Source organism: Hypanus sabinus, chromosome 21 (assembly GCF_030144855.1).
Source record: "Hypanus sabinus isolate sHypSab1 chromosome 21, sHypSab1.hap1, whole genome shotgun sequence".
Lineage (NCBI taxonomy): Eukaryota > Metazoa > Chordata > Chondrichthyes > Myliobatiformes > Dasyatidae > Hypanus > Hypanus sabinus.
The window spans coordinates 9,730,535-9,745,871 of NC_082726.1; the positions used below are offsets into that span (position 1 = coordinate 9,730,535).

Consider the following 15,337-nt stretch of genomic DNA (forward strand, 5'->3'; position numbering starts at 1 on the left):
GATGGAAATCCCGTCCCCACTACAGGCCAACCTGGACAAACAGACCCAAAATCCTGATTACCAGGTAAAAAGCAGAACTTAGTCATAAACCATGAACTTACAAGGACTCAAACTTCAGCCATTTACACAAATAGGCCAATAAAACCTATCTTTTTTGTCGCGTCTAGATAACTATTAAAAAACATGGGTAACTAGAAACAAAACAAGAATTAGAACCTGGCATTATAGCAATTTAATATTTACATGGTTATGAGCTTGGCAATTGCTGGTGAAGCAGCTACATGCTCTGATTCAGTAATAAAACTCCTCACCTTTCACTCTCATCTGCAGCCTTCTCAGCTTCCTCCAGTTTCTGCAAAGCCGTAGCCAAACGTTCCTGGGCCCTGTCCAGCTCCTCCTCAACCAGCTGGATGCGTCTGTTCAGAGAGGCGACATCGGCTTCAGCCTAGGGTGGTGGGTGGGGAAACAAGAGAGTCAAAGCCCAGGGCAAATGCGAGGCAGCTCATACCAAGACCACGTGCTTGGAAGAGCAATCGGACCGTAGACACAATGTCCACTACTGACTGGCATGTCATTCGTTCTCTTGTCATCTTGGAATAAATGCTACGACTGTCCATGTAAGGAGGTAGGATGAGGGAACCGAGTAACCCTGCATTTTGAGGGGAAAAAATGTTTACTTTGATTCTGCCTCACATGCCATCAAATTCATCTGTCTTTGGAGGTGATATTGTTTTTTTTAAAACTTGCTTTATCAAGAAAGACTTCACTAGAAAGTGAATTACTATCTGTCAAGTTTTAGATCGAAGGACTGAATTAACTTTGCAACTTTTCACTTCTAGTTACAAACACCAAGTTTGCCCTGACAAGGAGACACAAGCTGATACTGAAATCTGCAGCAACTACAACCCACTGGGAACAGCATTTGTGGAGTGAAAGAAATAATCAACTTTTGGAGTGAAACCCTAATTTCAACCTGAAATCCTACTTTGCTCTTGTAGGATTTCACACCATAAAATCACACCTTCCTCCTGCGTTGATTCTGCAGTTTTCGCAGACAGTATGATCCATAGGCAAAGAAAAAGTCTATGTCTGTAAAGAATAGTTTGAATCATTGACTTACAAAGCTCTTACATTATTTAGGATTCACAAATAGGACATATTTCATCTTTGATCCCTACTGCTGTCTATAGAATATAGAACAGTAAAGTACAGGCCCTTCAGCCCACAATATTGTGCTAACCCTTCCACCTACTCTTAAGATTGATCTGACCCTTCCTTCCCAACAAACCTTCCTGCCCTTCCTTCCTCTGCCTCTTTTCATTTTTCTGCATCTCACATGTAGCCTTCTCTTCCTTCCTTCTCTTGGATACTCGGCCAACTTCCTCTCAATTAATCTCCACCGCTCCCTGTCGGTGAGAGGTCCACATTCTCAGCACCCTCAGGATGCTCTGTTTCTGCAGGAGAATGTCCCCCACTCCCATTTTCAGCCCCTAGGTTGTCCCCTTAACCATAGCATTACAATTGATTCCATCAAACTGCATAACTGATCATAACCATTTCCATTAAGGTCACAGAGGGTAAGTTTCTGGGCAACAATCTGATCAAGCACTTCTGCCTCCAACAACTCAATACCAACAAACAGCGAGGCAAGCCAGCTAGGGTAGTCATAGTGGGGGGAAAAATTCTCAGAGACAGAATTAATCTGCACTTGGAAAGGCACGCATTAATCAAAAACAACCAGTTTAACAAATTTAACTGAATTACAAAGAGATGACTAAGGGTGTTGTTGAGGGCAATGCAGTTGAGGTAATCTATGTGGAGTTCAATAAAGGCCTTCACATAGGAGACTGGTTGAAAACGTCAGAGCCCATGAAATCCAGGGGCAAGTTGCCCAAATATACTCAAAGCTGGTTTAGTGATAGAAGACAGAGGGTGATGGTCAGGAACAAGAGAGAATCTGCAGATGCTGGAAATCCAAGCAACACACACACACAAAATGCTAGAGGGACTCAGCAGACCAGGCAGCGTCTATGGGGGAGAAAAAAGTACAGTTGATGTTTTGGGCAAAGACCCTTCGGCAGGACTCATTGTTTGGAATGACGGTCAGGAATGACTTTTTGCAATTGGAAGCCTGTGACCAGTGGTTTATCTCAACAGCCAATGCCGGGCGGGACCCTAGCTATTTGTTATACACATTAACAATTTGGACGTGAATGTAGAAGACAAGATTTGTAACTTCCCAAGTGACAAAAACAAGTAGAGTTACTGACGAAGAGGAAAATAATCAGCAACAGAGGAATTTGGTACACTTATCCAAGGGCCTCTGAAGGCAGAAGCACTGGTAGTTAAAAAGGCACGCGGTAAACGGACATCAAAAAAATGAAACTTCCGCAGCCGGAAATGGAAACAGAAAGTGCTGGAAATATTCATCAGTTCAAACAGTACCTGTGAAAAAAGTGAAAGAATTAGATCTCTTGAGCTTAGGGTACTTGTTTCAATTGGCATGGGACAGAACACAAGACCAGTGAAGTTACAGTACAATTATATTAAATATTAGTTAGATTACAGCTGGAGTACTGCACTCAGTCTGGTCACAACAAAACAGGATGGGTGCAGTTGTTCTAGAGAGGGCACCGAGGACACTCGCTAGGATGTTGTCTGGAGCTGAGAGTGGTTGGTTTTCTCTGGGGCAAAAGAGGCTACTGGAAGACCTGATTACGATACAGAAAAATAATGAGAGGCTCAGATAGTGAAAAACAATTCTCCTTCGTAGAGGTATCCATAAACCAGAGGGAATGAGATTAAGGTCCAGGGTTGGGAATTTCAGAGTGGGAGGAAGAACAATTCTCAGAACAATTATGCATTAGGTATTTAGATGAGCACCTGAAATACACAGAGGGCTAAAGGTTGAGTGCTCAAGAAATAGGATTATCATGCATTGGTATGTGATGACGTCCATGAATAAAGTGAGCCGAAGGGGTGTTTCTGTGTCCACGTTCCAACCTTTCTTTGTGAAGTGCTCTTCATGATACCCTCTTTCCCAGTTTTTAAGCCTTTAGAAAGCCACAAACGTTTTTTTTTAAACAAAACGGTGTTTACAACTTGCTTCAATGAATTGTATGCCCTTTCCCGACATTACCACGTGATAAAGAAGCACTGGCAGAAAGCCTTCCTTCAATACAACTGATAAAATCATTTTAATCTGGCAAGCTATAGGCTTCTATTTTAAAAAGGAGCTATAAAGATTAATAATTGCACGATACAGATCAAAAGACCATCATCCTCAGCACGACGGGAAGGCATTTCACAACAGCGAACAGTCATGGCAAAGGAGGCAGCATACGGGGACTTGCCTTCATCAGCTGGGCCGTAGAACACAAGAGCATGGACATCACGGTTCAACATTACTTCCTTGGTTTGGCTGCAAGGAGGACATGAGGCACAAATCCATCACAGTCATGGCTCTCCCCACCATTCAGCACATTTACAAAGAGCACTGCCGTGAGAAAGCTGCATCCATCATCAAGGATGCCCGCCATCTAGCCACGCTCTCTTCTAGCTACCGCCATTGCACAGGAAGCACTGGAGCTTCGGTCCCCACTCCACCAGGTTCAGGAACAGTTGTTACGCTTCAACCATCAGCCGCTGGTAACTTCACTGATCAAGTTTCAAAGACTCCACAACTCATGTTCTCAGTATACATGTTTTTATTTCTACAGTTTGTCTTCTGCTGCTTACTTATCATTTTTAAATTTATGACTAGTTTTTCATAAATTCTATTGCATTTCTTTATTTTCCTGTAAATGTCCACAAGAAAATGTATCTCCAGATAACACAGTGGATTCCAGTTAATTGGGCCATTAGTTAATTGGGACAGCCACTTATTTGGGACAACTCTTAATGAACAAAAACTAATCGAGAAAATGCCCTTTGTTTATTTGGGACACCATGCTGCTTAATCGGGACAGAAGACTGCTGTCTTCTAGCATCAGTCACATGCATTTGTGTGGTCCTTAGACAGTACACTGTGCTTTAGCAAACAGTTTTTAAATAGCATCAGTTGAATGTGTTCGTGTTTGAAAAGCAGTGATTTTTGTCTTTGATAGTTGGCGAGAAATAACCATTAAAACAATTGAGAACTGTTTTGCTTGTTGTGGTTTCAAGCATTCAGATGCCAGAATTTCAGTACTTCAGCAAGTTAGGAACTGTGAAGAATTTGAAGGTGTTGGCAATCATCTTGAACGTTACAATGAGAATGAAGATGTGGAGGATGCAATTGTTGAAAGCATTGAATGAAGGCAGTCCATTATCTACACTCGGTGTCTGGGCTGATTTTGTTCACTAAGTCAGTCTAAAGAACACGGCACAGTACAATGGACAAAGTCCTTTGTCGATAAATACAAGAAACCGAATACACAGTTTTATAGTACAATAGTAGTATTGGTACTGCTCTAACTTGTTCTGTATTTCATTTAAATACATAATTTTGTTACCCAATTAAACAGTAGCTTGTCTTTTTTTGTATCTCTTTAACTACTTCAGCTAATTTTGGCTTACTTGTGCCAAAATGTACAGGTACTTAAGTGTCCCAATTAACCAGAATCCATAGTATATGGTAACATACATGTCCTTTAATAATAAATGTACTTCAGCTTTGAATAAATTGCAAGGAAATCAGTGGGGAAAATGGGACTGACGTGGTTGTCTGAGTCAGGAACATCGAGCGACCTTCCCCAGTGAGGTTACAAAATATGAATGAAACAAACACCAGCCTAAATATCCACCTGGTAAACAATTTGCTACTCTACATGATCGCACAATGTAGTTACCATGCAAACATACAGCAATAAGAAAAAAAACAACTTCGCCTTTTGATTCTCTTTGAAAAAAGTGTAAAGGGTTCACGAATGCTCGAACTTAGCAAGCGTAGGCCCCGTGGCCCTTCTACAGGACCGTCGCAAATCCCACGCCTCGGGTCTCCCTGTCCACCTGATCCCGAGAGTGTGCAAAACCTCCTTCAGCTTGGAACGCTCACGCCACTGAACAGTCACAGGCTCCGCGACTGAAGAAACAGCTTCAGCATTCATACCGCAAACCCCTTGATAAATGTCGGACATGTCACAAAAGCAAGAAAGCCGGAGGAGGAGCAGGCCCCCAAGTCTGCCCCGCCAATGCGATCATGGGTAATTTATGCCGGCCTCTCCTCCTTTGTGGCAGTTCCCACAGGCCTCAATTCCTTGCTCTCAGTGAGATCATCCCCAATAATATGAACCAATCTTGCCTCCGCACCTTAAAGAACAACTTCCTTATCTCAGAAACCCTTCGCTGGGCACAAACCAAAGCAGCACACAGTTCTCCCTACAAGCAATCAGTGCAATCTTTCCACCTCTGCCTCACGTTTTCAATGGAGGCAAGTGTTTCCCTGCATAAAACAAAAACTCCTCACCTGTCAGCAGAGAGGAACAAACACAGATTGTCAAGAATCTTGGCAGACAGCTTGCATTAAGTACAGGCCCTGTTTATATTCCACTCTCAGCAGTAAAATTCGTCTGATTTTCCAAAGAAGGGCATTGCACTCACATGTGATGTCAAGATAAGCTCTTGTTGGACTGATTAGCAATCCTTTAGCAAAACAGTGCAGGAGCGAATTTATTTAAAGGTTCTTTGTACCGCCCCTTCAGACTTGCTTCAAGTAAGGAGAGCAAATTAAATCAAACCGGTCATCTCCGAACGCCATACCGCACAACACATCAAAGATGTCTTGTGGCCCATTCGTCAGAAGTGAACTACAGTTTCATCTCCAAAATAATTCCCGGAACGGGCTCCAGATCAAAAGCATAAATATGCGCTAAAATACACAAAATAGGGGTTTAACCTCTGAATGAACCCAATGCAGTAATTAAACTGCACACCACCGTGATCAAATTAAACGGAGCTTCCGGACTCTCAAGTACAAGGGGGAAAGGCAGGCTTACAAAAATTAGAGAACATGGCAAAGGTAAACATATAGTTAAGCGAGACAAATGTCAATCCAGAAGTGGGACTCAGTTTAAAATAAGTGGAAAGGCTGCGTCGCCAGCTTCCATTTACAGCCTAGGGTAGGGAGGCTCTGACAACCAAAGGATCCCGATTCAATCTTCAATGGTTTCACCTCCTCAGGCGATGAGACCAGGTGAATCAGGACACCGGCCTCACCTCCCTCTCCCTTCCCTTAACTCTTTTCACCCCCCCCCCACCCCCACCTTCCTCCTCTCCTCCCTCCCTCCACCCACCCCTTCCCTACTCAGGGTGACCGGCCCTCACTTGCTCTCGGCACTGCCGCTCCATCTGCACCTCCCTCTGCAGCCTCGCTGCCTTCTCCTCCGCCACATCTGCCTGGTCTTGCAGGCTCCTGATCTTCCTCCTGACGGCATCCACCGACATCGCGCTGGCCATCATCGTTCCGCCCCCGCCCCTGCACCTTACACCATAGCCAGCCGCCGCAGGTTCGCGAACCGGCCTCTCCACTCCCTGATTCAAACGCACTTAGGACCGGAAGTAACCCAGCGTTTAACCCGCTCCCGCCCGCCGAGGGAATGCAATAGGGCGGAGAAGGGAGAACGGGCGAGAAATTCTCAAAATAAGCGGGGGGTCTGCATTGTGAAAGGCAACGATTCCAGGTGCAGCCCTCCGGTACTCAGCCGTCGCGCTTTGAAATTAAAAATCTGTGTTAGCCTTCTGCAGCACCCTCCCCACCGGTTCGTGCCCCTGTTGTTCAAGTTCCGGGGAAAATCTGAGGGACACCCCGGACACCTTTGTTCCCCTTCGCCACTGCCCGGGAGTTCTCCAGCCGCCTCAGGCTTTCAACCTGCCGGATTTTCACAATCCAGCCCCGACCGTGAATGTCTCGTCGGGCACTGCGGTGTGAATGGGTTGTCGACATCACCCTGGCACCGAGTCAAGGGAGATAGCGTCGGATGTTATACTTCCAAAGGAAAAGTGATACACTTTGATAATAAACTTACAGGTGACTGACTGGGTGGGTGTTTTAATCACAAAGCAGCACACTGCCCGGTGCCGAACCATCCGATTTTGTGTGAGGCAGTGGCGGATTATCAGAGGTTTTCTGTGGTTTTCTTTTGCAAGCCATATCGTAGGAAGTACTGCACTCTAAACAAACTCAGACAAATAATGAAGTGGCACAAAAATCACCAGGAAAAAAAATCAGATTTCTAGTGAGTTTGGCCCTATTCCCATGTGAATAATTCCACAAATTCACAGTTTTGACAAATGCAGCTTCAAACCGATATACAGTACAAGACACCGGATTATTAGGCTTCAAATGGGTGAGAGATTGATTCTGAGCATAGTCTCAGACCACATCAACAACTAGTAAAATTGGCGGGAGTAGTGACTGGTGGAATGTGATTTAATGCACTTTGGCAGGGCAAATATAAGCAGAACATATGCAATGAATGACAGGAGCAGAGGGATCTTGTGTACAAGTCCTAGGATTCCTTCAAAGTGTGAGTTCAGGTGGATATGGGAGGAGGTACAGAAGCCTGAAGACCAGCAATCAGATTTCTGAACAACCCATGAAAATGACCTCATTCTTCTTTCGCACTGTCTATTTTTGCCATTTACAGCGAAGTTTATGTTGTGTCTGCTGGAAAACAGCAATCTTGCTGCCATAGGTCAGTGATAATAAACCTGATTCTGATAGCCAATCATGATCAGGGACATCTGCCTTCATTTGCCAATAAAAATGTAGGGTGATTAAACCAGAGGCTCCGATCACAGCTCCAGCTTTCATTTCACATGGGAAAAAAAACTTTTTTGCACATAAATTTTAAGACAGCAAATTTCATTCAGTTCCCCAAATGGCTGTAACAGCTACTGCTCACGTAGGAGATGGGTGCTCGTGTTAACATTGTACAGATCATTGCTCAGAATATTCTGCACAGTTCTGGTCATTGCACCCTTGGAAGGATATGTATTAGCCGGAAAAAATGTATAGAAACAATACTGAGACTGGATGGGTTGAGTTACAAGGTGAGGCTGGATAGGCTGAGACTGCTTTCCTCAGAGGGACAACATTATAAAGGTTTATAAAATTATGAGAGGAGTAGGATTACAAAATCAGGATATTTCTCAAAGTAGAGGAGTCTAAAACTAGAGGGCACTGATTGAAGAATGAGTTAGAGGTCATAAAACATAAAAGCCCACATCATTCCTGGGTACGGATAGACTGGCAGGAGGGAAAGAGTGGGAATAAAGACAGCCTGTTTTGGTTGGCTGCCGGTGACTGGTGATGTTCCACTGTGTTGGGACTGATTCTTTTCATCTTATATGTCAGTGATTTGGATGCTGAAATTGATGGCTTTGTGGCCGAGTTTTCAGATGATACGGAGATAAGTGGAAGGGCAGATACTGTTTAGGAAGCAGGGAGTTTGCAGAAGGACTCAGACAATTTGGAAGAATGGGCAAATATAGTGTAGGGAAGTGTAAAGGGACTTGGGAGCCCTTGTGCAGGATTCCCTAAAGGTTCATTTGCAGGTTGAGTGGGTGGTGAGGAAGACAAATGAATGTTAGCATTCATTTTGGGAGGACTGGAATATAAGAGCAAAGATGTGATGTTGAAGTTTTATAGGACATTGGTCAGCCACACCTGGAGTATTGTGAGCAGTTTGGAATTCATTGCCACAGACAACTGTGGATGCCAAGTCATTGAATATATTTAAAGTGCAAGTTGATAGTTCCTTCATTAGTCAAAGTGTCAAGGTTACAGGGAAAAGGCAGGAGAACGGGGTTGAGAGGAATAATAGAGTGGCAGGGAAGACTCGATGGGCTGAATGGCCTAATTATGCTCCTATGTCTTATGGCCATACGGGTACCTAAGGGTATATTTTTCACACAGAGAATGGAGGGTATTTGGAATGAGCTGCCAGAGGAAGTCGTAGAAGTGGGTACAATTACAATCTTTAAGAGACACATGGATGGGTACACAGACAGAAGGTTATGGGCCAAGTGCAACCAAATTGGATTAGCATAAATAGGCATCTTGGTCATCAGGGACAAACTGGGCTGAAAGGTCTGATTTTGTGCTCTATAAGTCTATGACTCTGTGAATAAAAATGTTTGGAGTTATAACTATTCACAAAAATAGAGTACATGAGGTGTAGCCCTTAGACAATATTATAATCACACAACTGTACAGCTTGCCACCCAGTAATTAACACCTACATTTCCTACAATAGTTAGTACAATTCAGTTGGCTTTGAGCTGGTTAGAAGTTACAACGAAAAAATTCACAGCACAAGTTCAGCCCACAGTTTAGGGAACTGGCTACCGAAAACCCACAGCAGGGATTAATGTTTCTTAACAATTTGCATTTTGACAATGAAGCTGGAGTCACGGAGAGAGAGAGAAAGAGATCGAGAGACAGAAATAGGCCCTTCAATCCACCAATCCTGCACTAACCTTCAAGCACACAAACCCATTTTTTCTCACACTTTTATTAACTCTCTCAAGCCCCCACTGACCCACACATGAGGTGCAACTTGCAGATGATAAGCAACCTAAAAATCTGCCAATCCCTGTGACATGGGAAGAAACTAGAGCACCAAGTTCCTACATTAAAAAAAGTTAAATTAATTCAGTACTGGACAGGACTCTGCACTGGTTTAGGGAGGTTGTGAGAATTTTACATTGAACACATTGCACAGTTGGTTTGGTATTCCCAAACTATTGAAAAGGAGAGGCTGGCGTGCTGAAATTGATTCAAGTCCCCACAAGTTACCCCTTTTCAGAAAGTACCCTTTCTGAAAATGTTCTGCTGGAAAATGATAAACAAAATGCTGGATTACAGAGTTAGTTTCAGATAAAGTATTACATTTTGGTAGGAAGAATGAGAAGCAGTCATGTGAAGAAGAGGGCACAATTTAAAATGGGTACAAGGACGTTTGCACAATTCATTGAAATGCCTGGTTGAGAAAGCAGTTACACTAAACAGAGGTCGCAGGGCATTTGCAGCACGCAGAGAGCAAGTATCACTGTGAGAAAGTCATGGTGAACTTTTATAAAATACTGGCTCAGCTGCAGCTAAGGAGTTGTGTCTAGTTGTGAGTGCCATACTTAAGAAACGATGCAAATGTTGTAGAACGAGTCCATAAAGAAATTGATATAGCGGAAAGCAGGCCTTCTGACCCACAGAGTCCATGCACACCTAATCTTTGCGCATGCTACTTTATTCCCCCAGATTCTACCACTCAGCTACCAAACTGCACATCTCCGAGGAGAGAGGAAACCGATTTACCGAGGAGAGACTGATACTGTCACGGGGAAAATTCACAAACCTCCCACAGACAGCACCCAACGCATCTGGCTCACTGGAGCTGCAAGTCAGTGGCTCTATTAGCTGCACCACATTAGGAAGAAGTGCATCCAGTTATGTAAACAATAAAAATTTTAAGAAGAGAGATGCTGGTGCTAAAAATCTGCTATATAAACAGGAGTTTTGGAAATATCGAGCAGATCAGAGAGTATCCGTGGAATGAGAACTTTAAGAGCCAGTACTATTCATTGAAGCTTCTCTACAAAGAATCTGGACATGAAGAGTCCAACATGTAACTCAGCAGGCTGTGACCTGATACAAAACAATCTGCTGGAGGAACACAGTGGGTTAACCAGCATCTATGGCGGGAAAGGAATTGTTGACATTTTGGGAGGAGTGCTAACAGTGATCTCTCCCACCAACACCACACCATAGATGCTGCTTGACCTGTTGAGTTTCTCCAGCATCTGTCCGGATGGGGGGGGGGGGGGGTGGAGGAGGGAATCTCCAGATTCCAGCATCTGCCGTCTCCAGTGCCTCAGCATATGGGTAGACTGGTGAAATTGAGGTTGTATTCCTTGGAAAAGATCAAGTTGTGATGATATCATTGAAGGGTAAGAACAGAGTAGATTGTGAGAAACTGGGTCACAAAGGCAGAAGGGAGGAGAAACAAGGGATTTAGAATGAAGCTGATTGTGACCAAAGAACAAAACAGCGCTGGAACAGGTCCTTTAGTACACTGTGCTGTGCTGAACTTATTAACCTGGTAATTAACCACCTAACTAATCTCTTCTCCATACATAACATGCATATCTTTCCTTTCTCTGCAAGTCCACGTGCCTATCTAAGAGCCCTTAAAATGCCTCTAACATAGTTGCCTCCACTATCATCTCGGGCATTCCAGGCACCCACTGCTCTGTGCAGAAACTTGCACTGAATATCTCCTTTGAACTTACCCCCCTCACCTTAAATGCATGTCCTCATGGCTTAAAAGGGTGACACATTTCAATCCTGACAAAGACATACCCGATGTCCAGTCCATCCATGCCTTGCATGAGGCCTCCTTCAGCCTCCTCTGCTCCGGACAAAACAACCCAAGTTTCTGCACCCGCTCTTAAGAGTACACACCCTGAAATCCAGACAGCATCTTGGTAACTACCCCCCTCAAACCCTCTTTTGCACCCTCTCCAAAGCCTCGACCTGTGGGAGGGCGCCCAGAACTGAATACAATACTCCATGTTAAAAGAAACCCTTTTTTTTTCTGACAAAGCAAGTGATTAAGAGTCTGGAATGTACACGCCAGGTCAGTAATGGAACCAGATTAAATCACCGAGTTCAATATAGAGCCAGAAAGAAGTTGCACAGTTTTTTTGGAGAGGGACAAGCTGGGTTGCTCTTAGGTAGAACCAAAATAAACTTGAAGAACCAAATGGCCTCATTCTGCACAGAAACCATCCTGTTCTCTGTCTCAGGGTCTTACGGGTACATAGGAATCCCACTTCCCAGATCTTGGTTTATAGGTCTGAAGGAGAGGTGCTGGGGCGCTGTGCTTCCATAACCCTATCAGGTAGTGAGTTGCAGATAGCAACACACTTTGGCTGAAGGACACGTTTTCCCATCTCTCGAATCCACCAGTTAGGTAACGGCCACCATCCTGCTCTCTCTAATACTGACCGTCTCACTAGGGGCACATGCTTGGTCCTCTTCATGCTCTAGGGCTCTCCCAGAATTTTCTACCCCTTCTTTGTCCTGAAGGCCACCCAACCAGAGTAAGGTCTACTTTTTAACTGTTACCAACTCTGCCCTTCACAACAAGGTTTTCTCTCTAGTGCCAATCTGTGTAGTAACTACAACTGTGCAAAGTATGAACATGTTTTTGGTTTTGTGGTTTGACCACACTGTCCTTATGCCTTAGCCAATGAAAAACAAGTCTAAGTACTTCTTCAGGAATTTATCCACATTTAAATGGGTATCTGATTGAGATTTTTAAGGGAGAAGATTTTTTTAAAAGGTGTCAAATCTTTCTGAAAAGAGTTTCAGGAAGCTTATTGCTATCTCTCTGGCCCAGGAAACAGGTTATGATTTATGTCCAGATCCTTAGTGGTTAAATTTAGATTTATGCTATTTCTCAGGGGTCATACTGAACTCTCTGTGCCAGAGCTGGGGGGGGGGGGGTCAGTATAACTGTAGGGGGCCCTTGGGTTCACAATCTGACCTCTGTCCAGGGGCCCCAGGAGTCAGACTGTGGGCTCTGTCCAGGTGCCCAGGGGTCAGACGGTGAGGAGTGAGGATTCAACTATTAAAAAGGGATTTTGAACTATCCTGAGGCTGTCTCCGCCGCATCTCCGTGCTGTCAGGCCACCACCACTAAGCATTGTGGAGAGTACACCCAGGACTGGACTGCCGCCAACGCTGATTTGCCTGTCCCAAGTCAGGAAGGGGTTAGGGGGATTTGGCCGCAGCCTGCCGGGGATTAGGAGGATCAGTCTGTATTTTCATGGCTGACTGACTTCCAACATGGTTCTGGCACACGGTCTAATACCGGCTGTGCGGGAGGAGGGGGTGCAATGGTCAAAGAAGTGAGAAGGTGACTCTGTCCCCCGCCACTCCCAGGACACACGGGGCCTTCGAGACTGCTGGCCAGACACAGCAAAGGGAGGTCGCCGAGATATAAACTGTCCCGGCGCAGAAACTGTCCGACTCTCATCTGTTAACATTTTCCAGTGTTATCTGCTCGGGCTGTGATCGTGTCTGAGAGAGTCCCTGAACTAGTTAGGAATTTTCTTTGAAAATATTCGAACCTAAACGTTGCCCAGGGGACTCTGTGTCTGAGGGATTACCAGCTCGGGAGCCTGGGTTGGACTTCCTACACAGTCAGAAGTGTTTAGCGTGGTGCAAATGCCTTCAAAATGAGAGGAGGATTTACACTTGCTGAAGCCTGATGTCCCTGATCACTCCGTCCTGTCCGCCTCTCTACTCCTTCACACGCTCCCGAATGCCACGGCTACAAGTGGTATTCGGAATAGTCCGCATACTTTTCCTTTTAAGGAGTGTGCTGCACCAACGTGATCTGCACTCATGTTACAGGCCGGTGTCCGTGCTGGGCGGGAGAACGGGTCGTTGACCTCCATCAGGCAGACCCCTGCCCTCCTATTTCCATACCTGAGGCCTGACACTGAGTGACGGGGGGTGGGGGGGGGGTCAAACACGTCAATCAACCTGACGTGACGACGAGAGAGGGTCTCACCTTGGCTGGCCCAAACCCGGATGACACAAATAGCTCAACGCCATATAAAGCGCTGCGCTATATTTACACCCCTGCCCGCTCCTTGCATACTGAGCTCGGGGGGGGGGGGGGGAAGGATTATTTTTAGGTTCTGCTGCATGGTGAGAGGCAAAAGGAGTACTATAGCACCTGCTGTGATTTTAGAGGCTGCTCATGCACAGGATGGTGAGCGGACCCGCGGAGAGAGAGGGTGACCGAGCGCTCTGCATACTCACATCGGTGGCTTTCTTCTCAGCCAGGTCCAGTTTCTCCTGAGCATCTTTCAGAGCTTCCGAGTACTTGTCGAGCTCGTCCTCAGTCTGCTTCAGCTTCTTCTGCAGCGACACCAGCTCGTCCTCCAGCTTCAGAGCGCGTCACGCAGGCAGAGAGTAGTGCAGAGACAGAGACAGGCAGTGTGGCCAGCCGTGTGCGCGACAGGCAGTGAGATACATAGAGAGAGAGATGGAGAGAGGAGAGAGAAGCAGACACACGTTAGGAAGCGTCCGACCGCTCAAATACCTTCGCGGCGTTCTCCTCCGCCGCCTGCTGCCGCTCCTCCGCCTTGTTGAATTCTTCCAAAAACTTATCCCGCTCATCCTCCACCGTTCGCAACTGCTTCTCGAGTTGGATGGACTCCTCCTCAAACTATGCACAATTGATGCAGAGGTTAAACACTCATCGTCACCGTTAACTTTACACCCAGACCCCGCCGCCCTCGGGATTTACAGCCGATTTAACCCCCTGCTCTCACGCCACCGATAATTTAAACATGTTACTGGCCAGCAACCTTGTAAAACGACGACAAAACTGCTTTAGCCTAACCAAACACGCGACTATCGATTTTAAACCCAGCAACAGAATCCCACGAATGAAGTTTGCCCGCCTAACGGGAACGTTAACTGTCTGCCCCCGCTCGGGAGTCGCGCTCCTTCCTCCCCAACCTGCTTGCTTCGGTCCTCGGCTGCCTTCTTGTCTGCCTCTGCTTGCTCGGCGCGGTCCAAGGCATTCTCCTTGTCCAGCTTCAACATCTGCATCTTTTTCTTAATGGCATCCATGATTGGTGTGTGTGGCGGTGCTTTGCTGAGGGAAGAGAGAAGAGCGAGGGGACACTGGCGAGAAGGTGCTGAGAGGGGGGAGAGACAGACAGAGAGCCGATGCCGGTCTCGGAGCTCGGCAGAAGTGCACCAGATCTCTTCTGGCCTCAGAAATATCTCCTTCGTAGGGGGGCGGGGGGGCTGATTGAATTCCTCAGGACATTTAATACTTTTTTGGAAGCAGTCGCAGCCTGCCCTACCCTATGGCAATCTCGCTCCTGCATCCGCCAGCTGATTTGTTGCCGGGAGCCCTGACCAAAACCATCACCGTATATGGGGAGCCGGCCATGGGCTCCCGCTCGCAGTCAGCACATTCCCTCCCCGCTTCAGCCTCCTGGGACAGGAACTGGGATAGCGATAGGACGTCTCCCCAGTCTGAGAGGGTTCAGGAATCCGCCATCGGAACGGGAACGGGGACGAGGACGGGCAGTCTCTCGGCAGGAGGGGAGACACCGGGGTAGAGTTGGGGCGTTTCCCCGCCGAGGGAGAGGAAGGGTATTGCCAAAGGGAAGGTTTAGGAGTCACTCCACCGGACCGGACATTGGGATGATCATGGTGGGGGCGGGGTTCTCCTAGAAATACAGGGATCGATCGGGTTAGGGATGGCAGAAGGGTCTCTGCTGAATGAGTGATGCCATCCACTGTGCTACAAAAGTAGGAGAACGT

The 15,337-nt window shown here is 46.1% G+C and overlaps 1 protein-coding gene across 13 annotated transcripts in view; it reads right to left on the bottom strand.

Annotated features, from left to right (window-relative positions):
- The window catches only part of tpm1 (tropomyosin 1 (alpha)), a 45,834-nt gene extending 30,840 nt beyond the window's left edge, over positions 1 to 14,994 (bottom strand). Inside the window, exons 1-4 of one of the 13 annotated variants that reach the window (XM_059945970.1) lie at positions 14,519 to 14,969; positions 14,097 to 14,222; positions 13,814 to 13,939; positions 312 to 445 (exon numbers count right to left, since the gene is read on the bottom strand). In XM_059945970.1, the coding sequence (XP_059801953.1) occupies positions 312 to 445; positions 13,814 to 13,939; positions 14,097 to 14,222; positions 14,519 to 14,632 (500 nt within the window). In that variant the 5' untranslated portion in view covers positions 14,633 to 14,969. Of the gene's footprint in view, positions 1 to 311; positions 446 to 6,303; positions 6,538 to 13,813; positions 13,940 to 14,096; positions 14,223 to 14,518 lie in introns of those variants that run through there. The other 12 variants (XM_059945967.1, XM_059945966.1, XM_059945965.1 and 9 more) reach the window with 12 other exon arrangements.
- Between the last annotated feature and the right edge of the window lie 343 nt (positions 14,995 to 15,337).